General features: G+C 65.8%; 11 protein-coding genes across 11 annotated transcripts; 4 read left to right on the top strand and 7 right to left on the bottom strand.

The window, feature by feature from the left end:
• Positions 1-931: 931 nt before the first annotated feature.
• Positions 932-1,827, bottom strand: MICPUCDRAFT_36827 (uncharacterized protein). Its single transcript, XM_003063932.1, has 2 exons — positions 1,568-1,827; positions 932-1,447 (listed from the first exon to the last, which is right to left on the bottom strand). The coding sequence occupies exons 1-2, from the start codon at positions 1,599-1,601 to the stop codon at positions 1,002-1,004; spliced, it is 480 nt and encodes a 159-aa protein (XP_003063978.1). The 5' UTR covers positions 1,602-1,827; the 3' UTR covers positions 932-1,001.
• A 256-nt stretch (positions 1,828-2,083) lies between these two features.
• Positions 2,084-2,568, top strand: MICPUCDRAFT_53846 (uncharacterized protein; the record flags this gene model as incomplete). Its single annotated transcript, XM_003064112.1, has 2 exons — positions 2,084-2,128; positions 2,281-2,568. 2 exons carry the CDS (start codon positions 2,084-2,086, stop codon positions 2,566-2,568), a joined length of 333 nt encoding a protein of 110 aa, XP_003064158.1.
• Positions 2,569-2,758: 190 nt separating this feature from the next.
• MICPUCDRAFT_6472 (uncharacterized protein) lies at positions 2,759-3,319 on the bottom strand (the record flags this gene model as incomplete). Its single annotated transcript, XM_003063931.1, has 1 exon — positions 2,759-3,319. A coding segment is annotated over one exon (561 nt), but the record flags the coding sequence as incomplete, so codon positions are not given.
• Positions 3,320-3,724: 405 nt separating this feature from the next.
• MICPUCDRAFT_53844 (uncharacterized protein) lies at positions 3,725-4,567 on the top strand (the record flags this gene model as incomplete). The annotated part of the gene is made up of 1 exon (XM_003064111.1): positions 3,725-4,567. One exon carries the CDS (start codon positions 3,725-3,727, stop codon positions 4,565-4,567), a length of 843 nt encoding a protein of 280 aa, XP_003064157.1.
• Positions 4,568-4,663: 96 nt separating this feature from the next.
• On the bottom strand, positions 4,664-5,224 carry PETJ (cytochrome c553, chloroplast precursor; the record flags this gene model as incomplete). Its single annotated transcript, XM_003063930.1, has 1 exon — positions 4,664-5,224. One exon carries the CDS (start codon positions 5,222-5,224, stop codon positions 4,664-4,666), a length of 561 nt encoding a protein of 186 aa, XP_003063976.1.
• Positions 5,225-5,763: 539 nt separating this feature from the next.
• Positions 5,764-5,952, top strand: MICPUCDRAFT_9542 (uncharacterized protein; the record flags this gene model as incomplete). The annotated part of the gene is made up of 1 exon (XM_003064110.1): positions 5,764-5,952. A coding segment is annotated over one exon (189 nt), but the record flags the coding sequence as incomplete, so codon positions are not given.
• A 1,141-nt stretch (positions 5,953-7,093) lies between these two features.
• On the bottom strand, positions 7,094-8,725 carry MICPUCDRAFT_66218 (uncharacterized protein; the record flags this gene model as incomplete). The annotated part of the gene is made up of 1 exon (XM_003063929.1): positions 7,094-8,725. The coding sequence occupies one exon, from the start codon at positions 8,723-8,725 to the stop codon at positions 7,187-7,189; it is 1,539 nt and encodes a 512-aa protein (XP_003063975.1). The 3' UTR covers positions 7,094-7,186.
• Positions 8,726-9,224: 499 nt separating this feature from the next.
• Positions 9,225-11,344, bottom strand: MICPUCDRAFT_53840 (uncharacterized protein; the record flags this gene model as incomplete). Its single annotated transcript, XM_003063928.1, has 2 exons — positions 9,225-11,060; positions 11,225-11,344. The coding sequence occupies 2 exons, from the start codon at positions 11,342-11,344 to the stop codon at positions 9,225-9,227; spliced, it is 1,956 nt and encodes a 651-aa protein (XP_003063974.1).
• A 213-nt stretch (positions 11,345-11,557) lies between these two features.
• Positions 11,558-15,143, top strand: MICPUCDRAFT_53839 (uncharacterized protein; the record flags this gene model as incomplete). Its single annotated transcript, XM_003064109.1, has 2 exons — positions 11,558-15,036; positions 15,119-15,143. 2 exons carry the CDS (start codon positions 11,558-11,560, stop codon positions 15,141-15,143), a joined length of 3,504 nt encoding a protein of 1,167 aa, XP_003064155.1.
• Positions 15,144-15,254: 111 nt separating this feature from the next.
• Positions 15,255-16,593, bottom strand: MICPUCDRAFT_53838 (uncharacterized protein; the record flags this gene model as incomplete). Its single annotated transcript, XM_003063927.1, has 2 exons — positions 15,255-16,354; positions 16,521-16,593. 2 exons carry the CDS (start codon positions 16,591-16,593, stop codon positions 15,255-15,257), a joined length of 1,173 nt encoding a protein of 390 aa, XP_003063973.1.
• Positions 16,594-16,732: 139 nt separating this feature from the next.
• On the bottom strand, positions 16,733-19,681 carry MICPUCDRAFT_53837 (uncharacterized protein; the record flags this gene model as incomplete). The annotated part of the gene is made up of 3 exons (XM_003063926.1): positions 19,552-19,681; positions 18,752-19,248; positions 16,733-18,586 (listed from the first exon to the last, which is right to left on the bottom strand). Exon 3 carries the CDS (start codon positions 18,530-18,532, stop codon positions 16,733-16,735), a length of 1,800 nt encoding a protein of 599 aa, XP_003063972.1. The 5' UTR covers positions 18,533-18,586; positions 18,752-19,248; positions 19,552-19,681.
• Positions 19,682-20,318: the final 637 nt, after the last annotated feature.

The raw sequence follows: 20,318 nt of genomic DNA, 5'->3' as shown, positions 1-20,318 counted from the left end.
GGATAATTTAGCTGCGTTGCAATGAACCATCATCAAGCAGACATGATGTAAGGAGAGGGTTTCGATTTGCTTGATAACTTCAGCAATCTTTCTGTATTGATTCTATGGATAATAATGCACTACTTTGCTGTTTCCTACATCGAAATCTGTTGAATTTGTAGAGCATCTTTTGAATTCATGTTAAGCTCGTCTCTAAGTCATCGAATTGCGGAAGCTTGTCGATTCATGAGCTCAGCGTTTAAACTTTGAAGGCTTTTAAAGACTGCTGATAGACTAACTTCATCGATATTTGTCAGCAATTTGCAGTTCTTTGCCAATACTGCGAAGATTGTTCCGATGAAAGCACTCTGAAGGAAGTTTTCCGACTTATTTTCCAGTTTTTGCTGGACGATCACGCGCGAAAATCTTAAGAAAATAGCAGCTTGCCGATTTTTTCTTTGATTTGGTTGTCAGACTACACGTAGTTACTGTAGTCCTGTCTAGTTCCTGGAGAAATCTGCAAATGTCGCCTTCTTTGCCTTCAAGTTTGTTCAAGTGACCCTCTTTACGTTCTCGTGTACTTATATCGATTATCCGTTCGCACCACCGAGCATATTTCCGCGAATTTCATCAGCAGGTTATTCTAACTTGTTTCCCAGGTACGCTTCGTTACATTTAGTCCACGTGTACTTAGTGTTGTCTTCTTTCTATCAAGTTCCTCGAACCCTTTCTAAAAGTTGTTATTATTTCTTTCCAAGTCAGGTTTTCATCGTGCACTCAGTACAACGTATCAGGTTAAGTTGCGTTTTTTCTATGGTTTCGAATCGATCGTCGACAACTACGTGACCAGTAAAATTATCGATTAAATATCGATTTCAAGGCTCAAATTACAGTCGGGGCTTGTTTGTTCTGGCACGACTTTTCTAGTTCTTGCGCGTGCGCGTCTCTTCTGTTCGTCACCATAGATGATAGATGCACAATCCGCCCGTTCTAAGTTAAGGTTCAACCCGCTCTCACTCACCCTACCCTGTCACCCTCTCCAACATCGAAGCCTGCGCCTTTTCCAATTTCATCAACTCTTCGTACACTCCGATCACCTTCTGACTGTTGATCTCGAGAACTAACCCCCCCACGATCGTCTCGTCGAGCACCGTGTACGCCTTCGGCGAGTTGAAGATCAAGTCGAGCTCGCACACGTTCTCGAACACCTTATCCAAGGTCTCCACGTACACCTGAATCAGATCCAACATCGCGAGCTCGGACTCGGATCGATCGCTCAATATGCAAAAGTACAGCGTCGCGAAGTGCCTGTACACGAGCTTCGTGTCCGGGCCGAACGTCTTCTCATCGTCCACGAACGAGCACAGGTGGTCCGGTCGCCCGGTCACCATCTTATACACTGTCTGACACAGGTCCGCCTGCTTGTCCACGCCGAGCTGCTCGTAGAAGCGGCACAGCCGCACCATGGCTGCGAGACGGAGGAAAAACGGAGGAAGAGATCGATTCAGAGAATGCACGAGAGACGGACGGACGAGCGCGGGCGCGAGGGCGAACGAGATCGCGACGACGCGCGGGTTCGAGCGCATACCGTGGTTGTTCACCACGATGAAAGCCTTGATCATCCTCCCCGGTGGTTCTCCAGTTCAGTTACGTCGTCCGTCGCTCCCTGGATTCGTGTGGGCGATTGTGCGACGAATTCGCCCCTCGCGCGTTGTCGTGCGCGGCGAACGCGCGCGCGAAGAAGCCCCTTAGAGGCGCCTACGGCGTGTGAAGTACGCACGATACTCCGACGGATCCGCCCGAGCGAATGTGAACGCGATGACCAGACCGCGACACGGGATCGCTGCTTGCGCGCGGTGTAGTGCGCGAGACGCGGCCGGAAATCGCGTGTAACACGACCAGATTACCAGACGCGAGGCTGGACGCTTGTTTGATTTCTCGACTCTTTTTTTTCCCGATTTTTTTTTCGAGCTCCGAAGCCCGAGTTTCCGTTTCTCGCACTGGTCTTCTCGCTCGCTGCTACGGTCTTTGCTTCGTCCCTTCACAACACCGTCGTCACTTTCCACCGAACAAGCTCTTTGTTCGTGAATCGGAACTCGAAACCATGGGCGCCACTACGTCGCGTTGCGAGGAGGCTGCTCCCGAGGAGGTGCGCCAGCGACCCTCGCGTCCCTCGCGCGCGATCGAGGCGGCACCGCGCGCGATCAACCCTAAATTTTGAGACGTCTCTCTCCTTTCGCTTCCGCGACCACGATCGAACGTCCCCGCTGACGCGCTCGCTCGTCTCCGCACCACCACCAGGTCGTCGAAGAGGAGGAGGTCCCCGTCGAGGAGGAGGAGGAGGCCGAGGCTCCCAAGCCGGAGATCAAGCTCGCGACGGCTCCTTTCGATCCGCGTTTCCCGCAGCAGAACCAGGCGAAGCACTGCTACACGCGCTACAACGAGTTCCACAAGTGCAAGGCGCAGCAGGGCGAGGACGCGGAGGAGTGCGAGACGTACGCGAAGTACTACCGCTCTCTGTGCCCGACCGAGTGGGTTGAGAAGTGGGACGAGGAGCGCGAGAACGGCACGTGGCCGGGCCGCTACTGATTCGATCCAGCGTTCGCGCGTCACGCCGCGCGTCGAGGTGCTTTGAAACCAAGATGTATTTTCGTACCAACGCCGCCGTCGGCCGCCGCTAATCGACCCCCCCCCTCTCGAGCGCTACGTCTCGCGCGCGTGTTACCTACCGTCCGTTCATCCACCCTCCGGACATCATCCACTTCCCTTGCAAGTACGCCCGGTCGAAGAACGCCCCGAACGAGTCCAACGCCGGCCGCGCGTCCAAGTGCATCGCGATCGGCGCGCGCGGGTCGTTCGACTTGCCGTTGTAAAAGTCGATGACGTACCGCACGTCGACGCCGCACCGGTCGACGACCCAGTCGTGCCGATCGAACGGGAGCTTGAACCCGAGGAAGTTCAGAAGCCTCGCCTTCGGGCTGTACTCTCGCGGGCGTCCACGAAACTTCAGAAGCTTAGGACAGTCGCACTCGCGCGCGTGGAGCTTCTCCCACTTCATCACCTCGCCCCAGCACCGCTCGTTCACCGCGTTGTGAATCTTGATCACGTTCGTCATGTCCTCCTCTTTCGGCCGCCAACCCTTGCGCGCGATAGCGTTGAAGAACATCTGCTCGCTCGGGTACTGCCACGTCGTCGTCGCGTCGCGTTGATGCTCGGGGAGCGCGTCGTTTCGTTCGCTTATCGGGATCGTGGACGACTCGCGATCGGTCGAGAGCTTCTCGCGCTGCCTCGACGCGCGCTTCTGGTTCGGCTTCGGCATCATGTTGCTCGGGTTGACCTCCGACGACGCGTTCTTCGCGTCCGCCGCGACGGTCGCCGTCGTCGAAGCGCCGTCGCCGTCGCTCGACGCGCACGCTTGGCCGCTCGCGAGACGCGCGAAGAGCACGTTCGCTTCCTCGCGCTTCGCCTCCGGGGAGGGCGTCTTAGACCCGCGGCCGAACCCGAACACCATCGCGGATGGAAGCGCGCGCGTCCGCGACGTGGCCCGCGCGCGGTGTTCGGCGTCCGCGCCGCGCGCGTTCACTTATGACGGCGCGAGGACGATGAAGGACCAGACGCGTCGTCGACGCGCGACATCTAAAAATACTCGAGAAGCGAGGCATCCAAAACGTTCGCGGTTTCTCGCTCTCGCTCGCACACCACGACGCGCGTCGACACGACCGCGCGCGCATCGCGTGGCGGCGTCATGTGCACGAGCGCGCCCAAGCCGAACGTCTGGGACGAGTACCTCACCCCCGACGGCGGCGTGAGCAGAATCGACGCGAAGGCGAACCGCGGAGCGAAAATGCGCGTCAACGACGACGAGCGCGCGACGTCCGAGCCAACAGACGGCGCGTCGCTCGCGCGTGCCGCCGAGGACGTGTGCACGCGCTCGTTCTCTGGGACGCCAACGACGCAGCCGGAGCTGTGTCTCGACTGGGCGTGCGGCCCGGACGTGTCGGGGAGGTGGGACGACCCGAAGCGGCTGAAGATCTTCGCGTACATCTCGAAGTTCATCCACCGGGAAACTCTTCGCGGGGGACCTCGTAAAGCGATCTTGCACGCTCGCAAGAAGGATTCGGACGAGATTGGCGCGGTATGCGTCGTGCACCTCCTGCACGGGAACGCTCAGCCGTACGGATCGACGTTGAGCGTGGTGTGGAACATGGTGTGTCGTCACGGCTTGCCGCCGTTTGGCGACGTCGCCGGGTGCCAGAAACGCTTCGAAGCGGCGGACAAGTTGACGAATGCGATGCACAAGAGGCACGGCTCGAAGAGCGGACTTCGGCACGTGTACGTCGCGATGATGGCCGTGGACCCGTCCGCGCAGGGACAGAAGCTGTGCTCGAAGTTGATGCGAACGGTGTCGAAAGTCGCGGACGCTAAGGGACTTCCGTGTTACCTCGAGTGCAGCGGAGAAAAGAACCGAGAGGTGTATCGACGGTTCGGGTACGAAGTCGCCGAACGATGCAGCGTGAAGGACCCGGGCGGAGGTCCTGGCTTCGACGAGTACTACGCGATGGTCCGGAAGTCGACAAAGTCGGTTTGACGAGCGCGAGGGAGTCGACGCGAGTCGCAGAAAGAGTCCTTCTTGACGTTTTATCCTATGTCTAGCTAGCTCTAGTCTCCTGTGAACGCCCCGCCTCTACTTCCACCCCTCTTTCGACTGCGCCAACACGTACGTCGAAAGTTCTCGGACGTCTTCGTCGCTTAAACGAGGCCCGAACGTGCACTGCCCCTTCGGCGCGCACTCCTCGCCGTACCCTGGCATCTTATTCCTCCCCTTGCTGATCACGTCGTAAATCGTGTCCACGTCGCTGACGCCGTTCCTCTGCAAGTCCGCGGGGAACAGCGTCGCGCCGGCTTGGACGACGTTCCCTCCCGCGGCGTGGCACCCGGCGCACGTCTTGTTGAACACCGCGGCGGCGTCATCTGCGAGCGCGGGCGCGGCCGCGGCCGCGAGCGTCATCACCGACGCCGCGGCGACGGAGAGCGAGAGCGACGCGACGCGCGTCGACGACGGCGAAAAGAGCGATGTCGAGCGTGCCGCGTCCGCGTCGGACGCGCGTTCGTCGCATCCCGCGCGCGCGGAGGCGCGGCACCGCCGCGGACCTGCGCGAGCGGACCGCGCTATGCGCTCGACCGCGCGATGGCGGCATCGAATCGAGCGCGCGGGCGCGGAAGCGGGCGACGTCGCGGCGGACATGGCGTCGGCGGTGGCGCGGCGCGGGCGGAATAACTTCTCGACCAACGAGAAGCGCGCGTTCGCAGAAAGATCCACTTCTGCTTCCTCCTGTCGGGCTGGCATTGACGCAGGCGCGCGCGAGACGACGCGCGCGAACGACGCGCTCGACGTTTACGAGTCGCGTTTTTATCCGCGAACGCGCGATATAAGCGGTCGATAAGCGAACCATGATGCCCGCGGCGGCGTGCGTCGCCGCGCCGTGCGTCCCCGCGGCGCTTCCCGGGAAGCGCGCGAGCGCGGGGACGAGGGCGAGAACTCCCGCCTCAACGAACGCCACGTCGTCGCATCATCATCATCATCATCCCGCGCTCGCGAACCGCCGCGCCGCGCGATTTCCGTCGCACGCGTGCCACGCGCACATCGGCGACGCGGACTGGATCGCGCAGCAGGCTGGCGCCGCGGCGGTCATCCTCGGCGGCTTCGTCGTCACCGGCGGCCTCGAGGATCTCGGCATCGCGCCCGGGCGAGGAAGCGACGACAGGAACGAAGATCTCGAGGATCCGAACGAGCCGTGCTCGATGTGCGAGGGCACCGGGCGGACGGAGTGCTCGTGCACGCGCTGGAGCGACGACGGCGAGGGTTGCAGCAGCTGCGGCTACACCGGCGTCCGCGTGTGCCCCGCGTGCCGCGGCGGCGGACGAGCGGTGCGCGTCACGCTCGAGATTCCCGTCGAGCCCGACCCGGAGCCGGGGCGAATGCGCGACGACCGCACCGGGTTCGAGGAGTTCGAACTGACGCGCGCGTCGACGCGCGCGCAGATCGCGCCGCTCGCGTTCTCCGCGGCCGCGGTCGCGCGGCGACCGATCGGGAACGAGCGCGACGCCGCGGAGGGGCGGGTCTGGGGCGGCGTCGACGACGACTGGGAGCTCGAGGGCGACGACTTGGCGCGTCTGTTGGGGTCGCAGCTCGACGCGCTGTCGCTCAGCGCGATCGCGGAGCCGCCGAGAAACAGCAGCACGGACGGCGAGGGCGACGGGTCTTTTTCTTCCGGTAACGGCAGCGGCGACGACCCGTCGGGTTCGAAAGACGACGAGTTTTACGCGCAGTCGGGGGAGGCGATTCGAACGCTGCGCGAGGACTACCCGCAGTTGCTCGAGAAGAGCCTGACGTGGGGAATATACCGAGAGGACATCGGGCTGATCGACGAGACGCAGTCGTTCGGGAGAAACCCCGGCCACGTCGTCGCGAGCGGGATCAAAGAGTACAAGAGGTGCCAGAAGTGGCTGAGAACCGCGGCGTCGATTTTGTTCTCGCACAGCGAGGTGCAGGTGCAACGGATCTGGAGCCCGCTGGGGACGTCCGGGACGCGGACGATCAAGGTCCGATGGAGCATCATCGGGAAGCTTCGGTTGGTCGGATCGATCACCGAGGAGGCGCACGTGGACGGGATCAGCGAGTACAAACTAGACAACCGCGGGTTCATCTATCAGCACACGTTCACGGATCTGGACTGGGACGTCGCGCAGTTGCGCGAGAGGGTGGCCGCGCTGAGCAACGTCCTCGGACAGCGATCGAGGGTGCCCGAGCTCGGGAGTGGGCAGTGGTTCCGGAACCTCGTTCCGGAGGGGTGGTTCAAATCGACGTAGGCGCCTTTCGAAGGCGCGCTTTCATTTCTTTCTTTTAGGAACAAGACGTAAACAGAAGACGATTTTTTTGACGAGAGCACTCTCACACGACGAAGAAAGACGCTCGAGGATCGCACGTGAAGCCGATGATGCAACTGTCCATCAGTATCGCTAACGGAGATTGAGCACGCTGGTAATTAGGCAGCTCACCTTTGTCGATGCTAATGCACGTCGTCCTAAGACGACGCTGAGGTTTCAAGATGCTCGAGCAAATTCTTATTTTTTCTTTTCACAAGCGCGCGAGTTTGCGGCGAAACAAATAAATGTCCATCCCCCCTCCCCAGCCCCCAATCGCCGATCACCGGCGAAACACGTGAATCCGCCCGCTCGCAGTCCCCGCGGCGATGATATTCAGCGTCGGGTGCACCGCGAACCGCGACGCGATCGCGGTCATCCGCTCCGGGTCGGAAAATTTCTTCGTGAGCGACCCTTGCTGCGCGTCAAAGAGCTCCACCTCGCGCTTCATGGACCCGACGACGACGCCGTCCGACCCGGGCGTCCACACCGCGCGGAACGGCAGCACCCACCGCCCGGTCTGGTTGTTGTGCCGGATCTTCGTCGCGGACTTCGGGTCGTCGTTCATCGCGGTCGAGCCGCCGCCCGGGGACGCCTTCGGGCGCCAAATCCGCAAGAGGTCGTCGTAGCACGTCGTGAGCAAGTTCCCGCTCCCGTCCGGGGCGAAGTACGCCGCCTGGCACGACTTGGTGTGTTGCAGGCGCGACACGGGCTTGCACCCCTTCCCGGTCTTCCGCACGTCCCACACTTGCACGGTCTGGTCCCCGCACGACGTTGCGAAGAGCCTCTCCGCGCCGGGCTCGAGGTGCACCGTGTTGATCTTTTTCTCGTGGAGCATCACCGCCGGGGAGGTCATCTTTCCCGTGCGCGCGTCGACGACGTAGTAGTTACCTCGGTTATCGCTCAGGTGCATCGCGCGGCCGTCCGCGCTGAAATCGCACGCGCTGAACTCGTCGTCCTCCTCGGAGACGAACAGCTCCGTGAAGACGCCCTTCTCCGCGTCCAACGCTCTGACGGCGCCGTCGTATGCGCACGTCAGGAGCTTCCCGCCGAGGCCGCCTCTGCCCCATTTCAGGTGGCAGATGTACGACCCGTGCGGGCGGTAATACATCACGCCGTCCTCGCTGCCGTCCGCGTCGTCGTCGCCCGCGGACGAGGAGGACGCGCCGTCGACGCGCCAGATCCCGACGTTTCCGTCCTTGTCGCCGGCGGCGACGACGACCGGTCCGCTCGCGTCGTACGGTGCCATGTCCAGGTGCGTGACCCCGCGCGGGGTCACCTTCGCGACGCCCTCGTCCGCGAGCTTGAGGTCGCTTTTCACGATGCCGGACGCGGACGTCGGCGCGAGCGCGACGTTTCGCGGTCGCGTCTTCGAGACCGATTCGGCGAAGGCGCTCGCGGTGAGGCGCGTCCCCTCCGCCACCTTCTCAGCGTCCTTCATCGGCGTCGCCATCGCGTCGCGAAGGAACGCGATGAACGCCTCGTCCGCTCTCTCGTTCGCGTTGACGGACTCGAGGGGCACGTCCCCGGTCGGGCGCGACGGCCCGGGGTCGAAAAGCGCGCCCTCCGAGGAGACGCCCGCGCCGGTGAACGTGCCGTTCGTGAGGATGACCGTCCCGTCCCGCCGCTCGTAGTCCACGCCGCCCGCGTACGTTGCGTCGGGCTCCGCCTTCTGCCCTCTGAGCGAGCGGCGGACGGGCCCGGGGTCTTCCTTCGGCGCGCGCTGGCGCTTCGACCCGATCCCGCGCTGGGACGGCCCGCCCGCGGAGGCGGACTTCGTCGCGACCTCCGCGGCGAGCGTGCCGATGTTCAGCGCGGCCATGCGCTCTTTGTTCCGCGCGATCCTCTCCTCGCGCTCGATCTCGAACGCGGTGAGGCCGTCGTAGTTCGCGGTGGGCGCGACGGGCTCTTCTTTCTCGGCTTTCGTCTTCGTCGGCGGCGTCGCGCCGGAGAGCCTTCCGGAGGAGCGTCTCGCGGGCGTCGCGATCGACTTCTCCGCGGCGGCGGACTTCTCTTCGCTCCCGACGCGGCGCTTCTTGCGGTCGGACTCGGTCTTCGCCGCGGGGGACTTCATATCGAGCGTCTGCGCGTTCGATTTCGCGCGCGTTTGCTTGCCTCGAGTCGCCATGGCGCCGCGAGGAGTGCGTGCGCGGAGCCACGACGCGTCGATTTCGAACCGTCGACGTGTCAGTCGGAAAACGGCCGTCGCCGCGCCCTCGACCGGTTTTCGCGCGCGAAAAGTCGTTCCTCCATGATACAGACGGTAACACCACTCTCGCCAGTCGACGACCTCACGCGTCTGCTACGCTAAAGAACCGACGTCAGTCGTCGAACGTGATCTTTTTCCCGGACGGCTTCGTCGCCCCCCAGGCCTCGTCCGCGGCTTTCCTCTTCGCCGACCACGATGGGTGCGCGGCGGCGGCTTCCTCCGCGCTGACGAAACGCCCCCCGCCGCCTCCGCCGCCGCCGGGACTTTTCCGCGCCGCGTCCTTATCCTTGTTCCCGCTCGGACCCATCGGCTTCGTGACGGTCCCGACGACCTCGCCGGTGCCGCCTTTGATCTCGCCGACGTACACCTTCCTCGGTCTCGGCTTCGACGCCTTATCGGAAGAAGCTCTCTTCCCCTCGTCGTCGCCCCTCCGCGGCGGCGGCTTCGCGCCGCCGCCGCCGCCGCCTCTCTCGCGTCCCGCGGTCCGCGGCGCGCCTCTCCCGCCGCCGCCGTCACCGCGACCTCCGCGACCGCCGCGACCGCCGCCGCGTCCGCCGCCTCCTCTCGCGGGCGGCGGCGGGACGGTCTGCATCGGCGACGACCCGTCCTCGCCGAAGGACATCTTCTTACCCTTCGGCGCCGCCGCCGTCGCCGCCGCCGCCGCCGCGCGTTTCGCCGCCCACGCCGGGTGCATGTTCTCTTCCTGCTCGCGCTTCTGCCGCTCCACGCGCTCGCGCTCCTCGCGCGATCTCTTGATGTGATTCGCGTTGTCGCCGTGCATCTGCTCCGCGAGCAGCCGCCGCTTGCGTTGGCCCATGCGCTTCTTCGGCTTTTTCGCCGGCGGCGCCTTCTTCGCCGCGCCGCCGCGGGCGTTTTTTCCCTTCGCGTCCGACGGCTTTTCCGGCTTACCCGCGGCGCGCGCGCTCGACGGCTTCGCGGGTTTCTTGTCCACGCCCAGGATCCTCGCGAGCTCGGGCGGGAGCTCGTCGTCCGGGTCCACGTCGCTGTCGCTCTCGCGCTCGAACCGCGCGTCGTCGTCCTCCTCCTCCTCCTCCTCCTCCTCCTCCTCGCCCTCGGCCGCAAGAAACTTTCGGAGCTCGCCGTCGTCGTCGCGGATGACGATGTCGTCGCTGTCGCTCTCCGAGTCGCTGTCGCTGAGCTCCGGCCGCGCGTTCTCTTCGCCGCCGCTGCTCCAGTCGTCCTCCTCGAGGTCCCCGCGCTCGCCGTCGGACGCGGACGCGTCGCCAGACTCGGACTCAGACTCGGACGCTCTCTCGTCCTCTTCCTCTTCCTCGCTCTCGCTCTCGCCGTCGTCCTCCTCCTCCTCCTCCTCCTCCTCGTCCTCGTCGTCGTCCACGTCGTCGTCCACGTCGTCCACCTGCGCGTCGACGTCTCCCGGACCGCGGCTCGTCGTCCGCCGTTTCGCTTCCTCTCTCTCTCTCTGCGCCTCCTCTCGAGCCGCCTCCTTCTTCGCTTTCTCGTCCTCTTTCGCTCTCCTTCGCGCTTCCTCTCTCGCGAGTCTTCCCTTCGCCCACTCCTGCCGGTCCCCCACGAGCGCGAGCTTCTCCTGCAGCGCGTTGATTTCCTCTCGAACGCACGCCGCGGCGAGCACGCGCCGCGCGACGACGAGCGCGGCGGTCGTCCCCGCGGCTTTCACCGCCGCGGCGCCGACGGCTTTCGACGACGCCTTCGTCTCCGAGTCGTTCGTCGCCGGCAGCGCCTCCGCCGCGGACGGCGCGTCTTCGCCGCGGAGCACCGCGCGCAGCGTCATCTCGCCGACGTGCGCCCCGAGGGCGTCGACGTCGAGCGCGCGAGCCGCCGCGAGCTGCGTGGAGAGCTTCGCGGCGTCGACTTTGTTCGCGCTCGTCGGTGTCATCGTCGCCGCCGCCGCTTGCGTCGCGCGGCGCTGGATCTTGCGCTCCTCGAACGTCCTCGCCTTCTTCAGCGCCTGTGGATGGTGAACGGGAAACGCGGTGAGAACGATGTGCGGGACGCGTGGTGTTCGATATCGGTCGGCGGGGAGAGAGGAAGACGCGTCGAGGGCGTCGACGGCGCGACGGCGCGCGTTCCGGAAGATTCGATTCATTCGACCGCGGAATCGATCGCTCGCACCTTGCGAATGCACTTCACGCCGTGGTGCAGCTTCTTCGCGCGGTTCTCCTCCGTGACGTCGTCGCCCGAGTTATCGCGCCGCTGCTTCCACTTCGGCCATCGTTTACCTTGCGGTCCCATATCCACGTGGGCTGCTCCTCGCCTCGGTGCTCCCCGCCTCTGGCCGCCCGGAACGATTTTTTTTCAGTGCATTTTGACGCGGACGAGCTCGCCGGGCCAGTGCAGTGTTGGGGCGAATCCATTTGTAGGGCGCCCGCGGGCGTTCCTCACCCCGGCGGGATCGATCGACGGCGTTGTAGAACACCGCTCCGACGCGCGTGGGATTCCACGACGATGCCGAGCAGCCCCGCGACCCCGGGCGCGAGCGACCGCCCGCTGGTGCGCCCCCTTCGCGTTCGCGACGTCCGAGGGGAACTCGCTCGGAAGCGCGATGCGCTAACATCGTCCCCGTCGTCCAACCCCTCTCTCTCCCTCCCGCAGGCGTGGCTGGAGTCGAGCGTGAAGAAGCTCGACCTCTCCGGCGCCCCGATCACGATCGATGACCTCGCGTCGCGATCCGCCTCCGCGAAGGGACCCGCGGTCGTGACGTCCCCGAGATCCGTGCGCGCGTGCCTCGAGGCGGGGGTCGACCCCGCGTCGCTCGCGCCTCGACCGGTGAGCGCGTTCGCGGACCCGTCGCTGAACGCGGAGCAGCAGCGGTTCAAGTGGGAGCACTACGAGCTCGCTCGCAGGGAGCGCGTCGCGTCGCTGAACGCCGCGCGCGCGCTGTTGCCGTTCGCGGAGGAGATCGACGACGTCCCGGGCGTGCGCATCCTGTCGCCAAATCGATCGGCGGCGGCGGCGGCGAGAGCGTCGACGTCGACGCGCGCGCGAACGCCTTATAGAAACCAAAACCGACCGCGGTCGGCGTCGGTCTCGGCGGCGGGGAAGCGTCCGTCCACGGTCGTGCACCGGTCCCCGGGCGCGGGGAAGACGCTCCCGGTGAACGCGAGTTTCGATCACGCCGGATACTCGCACGTCGCGTTTGATCTGCTCGCGGGCGACGCCGCCGCGCTCAGAGAGGAGCGCGCGCGCATGGAAGCCGCGGCCAGGCGCGAGGAGAAGCGCGTCGCCGCGATCGCCGCGCAGAAGGCGATTGCCGAAGCGTTGCAAGCGGAGCAGGATATGCGCTTGCGAGAGCACGAGGCGCTGATGGAGGAGCACGAGATGAATAAACGCGAACGCCTGAAGGACCGGCAACGACGCGAGTTCGAACGCGTCAAGGCGAGGAAAGAAGAGAAAGAGCTGCTCTTGAAGCTTCAGAAGCTCGAGGCGGACGCGGAGTTTAAGCGCGTGAGGGAGGAGAAGAAGCAGCGCGAAGAGAACGAGCGCGCGAGAAAGCGAGAGGCGACGCGGATCGAACGCGAACGCGTCAAGAACGAGCTCGACTTTAAAATGCAAACCGAGAGGATCAAGTCGCGACAGCTCGACGCCGTGGAGAGGAAGAAGCGCGAGCTGGAGCGAGCGGCGAGGGAGAAAGAAGCCGCGATCGAGCGCGCGCGAGCAGAACGCGCCGCGGAGAAGGAGCGCAGGAGCTCAGCGCACGCGGAGAAGTGCGAACTCGCCAAGTCTCGCGCCGAAGTCGTCGTCGAGGCGAGACGCGAGGAAATTTTAAGCAAAGCAGAGGAAGTCGAGCGGCGGCAGGCGCACCGAGCGGAGCATCTCGAGTACGAGCGCGCGCGCAAGGCTGCGGAGAACGCGGCGAAGGCGGCGTTCAAGCACGAAGTCTACGAAGAAGTCCAAGCCGCGATGCAAGCGCAAAGGTACGCGTTGTTAGAGGAGAAAGAACGCGAACTCGAACGCAAACGCGAAGAAGCGGAGCGGAAGAAGAAAGAGCGCGAGATGGCCGCGCTGGCGCATCAGCTCGAGGAAGAGGAGAGAAAAGAGAAGGTCGAGCGCATGCGACGGAAGCGCGAGTACGAGTCCGCGCAGCGGTTGGAGAAGATCGAACGCGAGACCGCGAGGGCGAGGGCGATTCAAGACGCGAAGGAGCAGCTGCGTTTGAACCGACGCCATCAGAACGAGAAGATCGCGTTACAGCGCGAGAGCCTCGTGAACGAGCTCGACGTGCGGACGCTCCGGAACCGAGCGCGGATGAGCTCGTCCGGGACGCTGCCGCGCTCGGCGTCGCGGCCCGGAAGCGCGGGGACGACGCGGTCGTCGCCGGCGCCGCCGCGGTCGGCGTTGGTGAAGCGCCCGGCGAGCGCGCAGAGCGCTCGCGTTCGCGCGTCGACCGGATCCACGCGAGTCGTCGCGACGCAGCAGCAGCCGAGGCCGGGCGTCGCGGGGCTGACGACGCGACCGAAGCAGCTCAGCGCGAGCGCGGACTCGGGCGCGGTGGCGAAATCTCCGGCGAGGACGGAGAAGGAGAACGCGGACGCGCGACGACGCGAGGCGTACCTGAAGCGTCTGAAGAACGACATCGCGAAGCTGGAGCAGGCGGCGAAGACGCCGGCGACGTCCAGGCCCGCGTCCGCGAGGCCGGTCGCGCGCGCGGTCGTCGCGAAGCCGGCGCCGGCGTCGACGCGAAGGTCCTCTACGGCGAGCGCGATTCGGAAGCCGATCGCGAAGAGACCCGTCGTCGCGGCGAAGAGACCCGCGCCGCCGCCGCCGCCGCCGCCGTCGATGAAAACGACTCCGCGAGCGTCCACGAGCGTCACCCCGCGATCGTCTGTCTCATTCGCGCAGAAGTCGAAGAGCTCCGCGGCGCAGAAAAAGCCCGAAACCGCCGTGACGACGACGGCGGCGCCGGTCGCGCCGCCGAAATCTTCCCCGATGCAGTCCCCCGTGAAAAAGCTCACCGTGAAGTCGGCGACGCTCGCGCCGGTGAGAACGACGGTTGCGGCGTTGCCAAGGTTCAAAACAGAAAAGTCGGTCACGACCTTCGCGAAACCGAAAAGAACGTTAGACTACGACAGAACGATAGACAAGAGTGAACTCGAAGCCAACGCAAAGGTGCACGACGAGGACGGCGGCGTGAAAGGGATGCAGCCCATCGCTCCGCCGGTAAGAGCGACCTTCCGACGCGGTGAGTCGTTACAGGTGGGGGATTACGTCAGCGAGAAATCGCCTACGGAAAAGCGACGCGCGGCGTTTTTGCAGTCGATGATGTCGAACAAGCTCAAAGACAAGCTCAAAGACGCGGGTCGGGTAAAATCCATCGCGAGGAAGGAAAATAGGCCGCTGCCGCCGTCGTCGCCGCTCGTCGGGGACGCGGAGCCGACGTCGCCGCGCGAGGATGGCAAAAAGACCGCCTTCTTGAGGTCGGTGACCGCCGCGCGCGAGGATAAGAAGGCTGCGAAGACGTTGGCGCGGCCGCCGCCTGCGCTGCCGGCCTCGCCGCCGCCGCAGAACATGCTAGGGCGATCGCTGACGCTCACGGAAGATGATGCGGATCCCCCGATGGTGGACGTCCCGGTGAACCAAAACGCAGCGCTGAAGAAGAGGAATTCATTCTTGAACTCGATAAGCAAAAGAGGCGCGACGCCGCTGCCGCCGGCGCTTCCCGCGCCCGAAGCTCCCGCGACGCGACCGAACGACGCGGAGCCAACGTCGCCGCGCGAGGCTGGCAAAAAAAACGCCTTCTTGAGGTCGATGGCCGCCACGCGCGAGGATAAAAAGGCAGCGCGCGCGAGCAGTGGAGGACTCGTCGCGTCCCCGCCGAGAGCGTCGAACCCGAGCTCGCCGAGGGACGAATCCCCGAAAGCGACGAGGATAGAAGCGAGGAAATCGAAGCGGAACGAAGTCTTCGCGCATTTCTTGGCGAAGACGCCGTCGAAAAAGGAGACGACGGCGAGCGAGATCGAGCCCGCGAGCGAGATCGAGCCCGCGAGCGAGATCGAGCCCGCGACGAAGGTCGCGCACACGCCGACCTCCGTGAAACGGAAGAAGATGAGCGCGTTCGAGCGATCGATCTCGAGGACGCGCACGCCGAGACCGTTGCGGCCGTGATGGAAAATGTAAACATTCGCTTTGAATAGACTCTGTCACTTCAAAAAATCACGTCGCCGGCGCTCTCGAACAAGTGCACGACCGCGGGCGACGGCTTCTTCTTCGCGCCGAACACCCCCCCGCCGCTGCTCTCCGACCACCCGAACGACCCCACCGACTTTTGCGCCGCCTCCGCCTGGTGCCCCGCCGCGGCGATCCGCTTCCCTCGCGCATCCGCCGCGACGCACAACAACGGCGACTCGGACACGCGCATCGACTTGCTCCCTCCCTCCCCGGTCACGTCCATCGCGCGCACGACGCCGTCGTTCCCGCACATAGCGAGCCAGTTCCCATCGACGCCGCCGATCGCGCAGCACCCCATGATGGGGCACGGCGCCGTGATCCTCCGCGTCGCCGTCATCGTCCTCACGTCCGTCGTCACGACGACGCCGTCGGCGGAAACCGACGCTAAGACGTCCCCGCCGGCTAAGAACGCGGTGCACGACACCATCGCGTTCGCGTGCAGCGGCAAGCACGCCACGTTCGTCACCGTCCCCGCGGTCGAATCGTGCGCGTACACGCGGACGCGCCCGTCGCTGCATCCGGACGCGAGCAACCCGCGCGCGCCGCCGTCGGAAGCCAACGAGAAGAGGTACCCCGGTCGCCATCGCTCCGGGACCGCCCCCGCGCTCGCCGCCGCGCTCGTCGCCGCGCTCGGGGTCGCTCTGCACGTCATGCCGCCGCTCTCGAGGTCCCACAGGCGCACGTCCGCCCCGGACGCGGTCGCGAGGACCGGGCCGTCGCCGCATTCGCCGACGAACGCGCAGCCGTAGACCTCGTCGCCGCACGTCTCGTCGACGAGCGTGTCAACGAGAGCGATCGCGCCCGCGTTCGGGTCGTTCGCGTTCGCGGACTCCTCCGCGCCGGGCTGCGCGATCCTCCACACGCCCGATGCGCCGTCCGCGGAGCCGGTCGCGAGGATCTTGAGCGTAGGGTGCCACGCGACGCGGACGACCTCGTCCTTATGGCCGCGGCACACGCCGTGGGCGGTCGCGCCGTCCGCGGCGCCGCGGTCGAGCCACACGCGCGCGGTCTCGTCCTCGCCCGCGGACGCGAACAGGCGGTCGTCCCACGGGCAGAACGCGATGTCGAAGACGCGGCCTGAGGAGCGGAGGAGGAGGGGATGGACGTCGAGGACGGGACGGGACGGGACGAGGGGACGGGGACGGGGACGGGGACGGGGACGGGGACGGGGATGGAAGATGGGCACCCGCCGCGCGAGAATCGGCGGGAACGAGAACGCGATCGGGGGGCCGCGCGCGCGCACCGAAGTGCGCTCTGTCGACGCCCTTGCGCATCGCGCCGTTCTGAAGCACGAGCGGGACGTTCGGCGAGCCCATCCCGGGTGTCGTTCGCCCGCGCGGCGGTGGTGCGCGCGGCGCGAGGGACAGTGCGAGAGCGAAGCGAGTCGAGTCGAGAGATCGACTGGCAATTTATTTATGTACAGCGACTGGCGTGTGCCCGCGCGAGACTAAGCCACTAAGCCGCCGGCGCTTCCTCCTCCGCCGCGGGAGCCTCTTCCGGCGCCGCGGGAGCCTCTGCCGCGGGGGCTTCCGGCTCGGCCGCAGCCTCTTCCGCCGCGGGAGGAGCCTCATCCGCCGGAGGCTCGGGCTCCGGCTCGGGCTCGGGCTCGGGCTCGGGCTCGGGCTCCGGCTCCGGTTCCGGTTCCGGTTCGGGCTCGGGCTCGGGCTCCGGTTCGGGCTCGGGTTCGGGCTCGGGCTCGGGCTCCGGTTCGGGCTCGGGCTCGGGCTCCGGAGCCGCAGCCTCCGCCGGCGCCTCCGCCGCCGCCGGCGCCTCCGCCGCGGGCGCCTCTTCCGACGGTGCCGGCGCCGGCGCGTCGCCCGCCAACGCCGGCGTCTCCGCCCTCGACCCCGGCTTCGAACCGCCCGCTCTCGACCCGGGCCGGGAACCCGCGGCGGACCCAGCCTTCGAACCGCCCGCGACGGACCCGGGCCGGGAACCCGCGGCGGACCCAGCCTTCGACCCGCCCGCGACGGACCCGGCTTTCACGCTCCCCGCCGCGGACCCCGCCGCGGACGGCTTCCTCGCGTGCGTCGGCTTCTCCGACCCCGCCGCGGACCCCGCCGCGGACGGCTTCCTCGCGTGCGTCGGCTTCTCCGACCCCGCCGCGGACCCCGCCGCGGACAGCTTCCTCGCGTGCGCGGGCGCGCTCGCCGGTGCCGCCGCGGCCGCGGGCTTCCTCGCGCGCGCGGCGCCGACGGCGCTGCCGGCGCGCGACGACTGCGCCGACGACGCGAGCGACGACGCGACTGTCGCGGCGTACAGCTCGCTCTTCGCCTTTTCCGATTTCAACCACCGCCGCCGCGTGTTCATCCGCTGCGACTCCTCCGCGGACACCTTCCGCGTGCTCTCCTTCAGCGCCCTCGTGCAGTTCTGCGCCTGTCGCTCTTCCGCCATCGCCCGCTTCGTGTGCACCATGAGCGCGCCTCTGGCCATCTTCTCCGCGGTTTCCTCGCGCAGACGCGCTCGGTGCACCTCGCCGACGCGCGCGACGTTCTCCACTCTCTCTATCCTCTCCCTCACCTTGAGCTTCCGCTCCAAAATCTTCCGCTCGATGTCTCTCTTCTTCTGCTTCTCGATCGCCGCGAGGTGCGCCTCTTGCTTCGCCATCACCGCGGCGATCTTTTCGACGCGCTCCCTCTCCTTCGCCTTCGCCGTCGCCGCGACGCGGTCGCGCTTCTCCTGCGCCCTGGCGTCCCGCTCCTCTTTCGCCTGCGCGGTGTTATCCTGCGCGCGCAACGCCGCGACGTACGCGTCTCGCGCCATGCGTCGCTCCATCCACTCCAGCTTCTGCGCATCCTCGAGCTCCTCCGCGCGTTGCAGCGACGCGGCGATCGCTTCGTTCTTCCCAGCCTTGGACGCCGCCAGACGTTCGGCGCGGTTCTTCACGAGCGCCGCCTTGTACTCCTCCAGCTTGGCGTCTCGCGCTTCGAGCTGCTTCCTCAGTTCCTCGATCTCCGCCTCCTGCTCCGCGCGTATCGTCACGAGCTTCGCGGCCCACTCCTTTGTTTTGCGCTCGCGCTCGCGCGTCGCCGCCTCGGCGCGTTTCCTCTCCTCCTCCGCCTGCTTCTTTTCGAGCTCGAGGAGCTTCATCTCCTCCTCGAAGCGCTCCTCCGCGAGCCGCCGCTCCTCGCGCTCGTACGCCGCCGCGCTCCGGATCTGCTCCTGGCCCTTCTCGAATAAAGCGCGGTCGCGCTCCACCTCTTTCGCCTTGAGCGTCGCCTTGGCGGTGACGAACCGCGCGTTCACCTTGGCCATCTTGATCGCGTACTCCTTCTGGCTCTGCGGGTCGTTCCATACGAGCGATGATATCGGGGTGGAGTTCAAAGGCGTCAGGTGGAGTTGAAAGGTGTCGAGGTGTGTCAGGATTGAAAGGGAGGGGTGGGCGGAGAGAGACGCCGGGAGAGAAAGTCCTTAAGGATCGGCGTTCACCACGCGAACGCCGTCGTATGGGGACCAGTGTGAGATAAAACGCGCCTGATCCGCCAGCCTCTCCGCCTTCTCGCGGCTCGCCGCCATGGCCGCCTGGACCTTCGCGAGCTTCGCGCTCTGCTCCGCGTGCTTCTCCATGAGCTTCTCGTCCCCCAAGAGCTCCATCGCGGCCTCGATCGCGCTCGCGCCGGGCTTAGCCTCGGGCGGCTCAAACTTTTTCGGTTCGGGCGGCTTGAAGTTCGCGGGGAGCTTCGCGCGGTCTTCCAGCAACGCGTCGATCTTCGCCGCGCGCGTCTTCAGGTGGTGCTCGTGCGCGGTCTTCACGAGCTCCGGACGCATCCCGGGCTTCGCGAACGCGCTGAGCGGCTTCTCGAGCAAGTTCGAGGGGTCCACGCCGCGGGACATGCACACGTGGACGCTCCGCGGAGAGGTGAGCGCCGGGAGCGGCGCGACGCCGGGCTTCGTCGGGGGCGGCGCGTACCCGGGCGCCCTGATCGTCTCCAGGGAGATCTTCTTGACCTTGTGCGGGCCTTTGTTCTCGCCTGCGAAGGACGAGGTGGACGGAGGAGGGACGCGTCGTCGGTCGTATGAGGCTCGGGGGGGCGGAGGAACGAAAAAGGAACCGAAAAGCGATGAATGAATCGACGCGACCGGGACGGAGGGATTCCGCTTTAGGACGCGGAATTCCATCGTCGCCGCGACGCGCGCACGAGCATCACGCGCGCCGCGCGTCGCGTGTTCGCGCGTCCGCGACGACGCGCGCGCCGGGGGGAATCGATCGAATCGACGCGCGCGCGCGATCGAGATGCAGAGCGTCTTCGGCGCGCGCGGGCGGAGACACGCACCGACTTCGAGCGCGGTCTTCATCGACTGCACGTACGCCGCTGGGGGCAATCCCCCCGCGCTCGAAGGGTTCGTCGACGCGGGGATCAAGGCCGGGTTCTCTCCGCACGAGAACGTGAGCCCGAGGCCAGCCTTAGAGCCGCCCATGGTCGGACGTGGGTGCGATCGCGCGGACCGGGTGACGACGCGTTCGTCTGCCGCGCCGCGACGGTGTGAGCGTCCGCGTTGGATTGCACGCGACTTAGTTGCGAGCTCTCGGACCGGACAGGACCGGACGGATGATGATCCGCTGCTTCATCACCGTGTGTCGGTCAATAAATTGACGTTCATCGGTCCGTTGAAAGGGTGCATGCGATCGAATGTTGAAACCGAGGGTGCGTGAAAAAACTTCGATCGCAGTCGATCGATGTTAAATTTTCAAAGCCACAGCAGTTCAAAGCAAGGAAAATTTGCAGGACGCCGGATCGCCGCATCATCATCGGAGGAGCGAGCCCGGCGACTAGCGCGGGGCCTCTCCTTCCGTTGGGGCGTTCGATCGGACTAGCCGGTCGATAGCGCTTCGCACGCCGGTGCAGAGCGAGACGCGGGGTTCGGAAGGGCGAACCCGCGCGCGTGGACGGAGGCGTCGACGTCGCCTGGGTCGAAAATTCATCCGTCTCTCTGCTGAGCGGCTCAGATTCAGATTTGACGGGACGCGGACGCGGGGCGGAGGAGCCCCCGGCCGCGCGACTCCCTCCAAAGGCGCGGTCGCGGGCGCGCGCGCGACGAC

The sequence above is a fragment of the Micromonas pusilla genome (assembly GCF_000151265.4).
Source record: "Micromonas pusilla CCMP1545 genomic scaffold MICPUCscaffold_16, whole genome shotgun sequence".
In the NCBI taxonomy this organism is placed as follows: Eukaryota; Viridiplantae; Chlorophyta; class Mamiellophyceae; order Mamiellales; family Mamiellaceae; genus Micromonas; species Micromonas pusilla.
The sequence above is the reverse complement of the archived record's forward strand: the minus strand, read 5'-3'. Positions and strand labels throughout refer to the sequence as shown.

Coding starts and splice junctions, on each gene's coding strand:
- MICPUCDRAFT_36827 (XM_003063932.1), bottom strand. CDS start 1,601: ATGATCAAGGCTTTCATCGTGGTGAACAACCACG. Junction 1,448..1,567: donor CATCGTGGTGAACAACCACG/GTATGCGCTCGA, acceptor TCCGTCTCGCAG/CCATGGTGCGGCTGTGCCGC.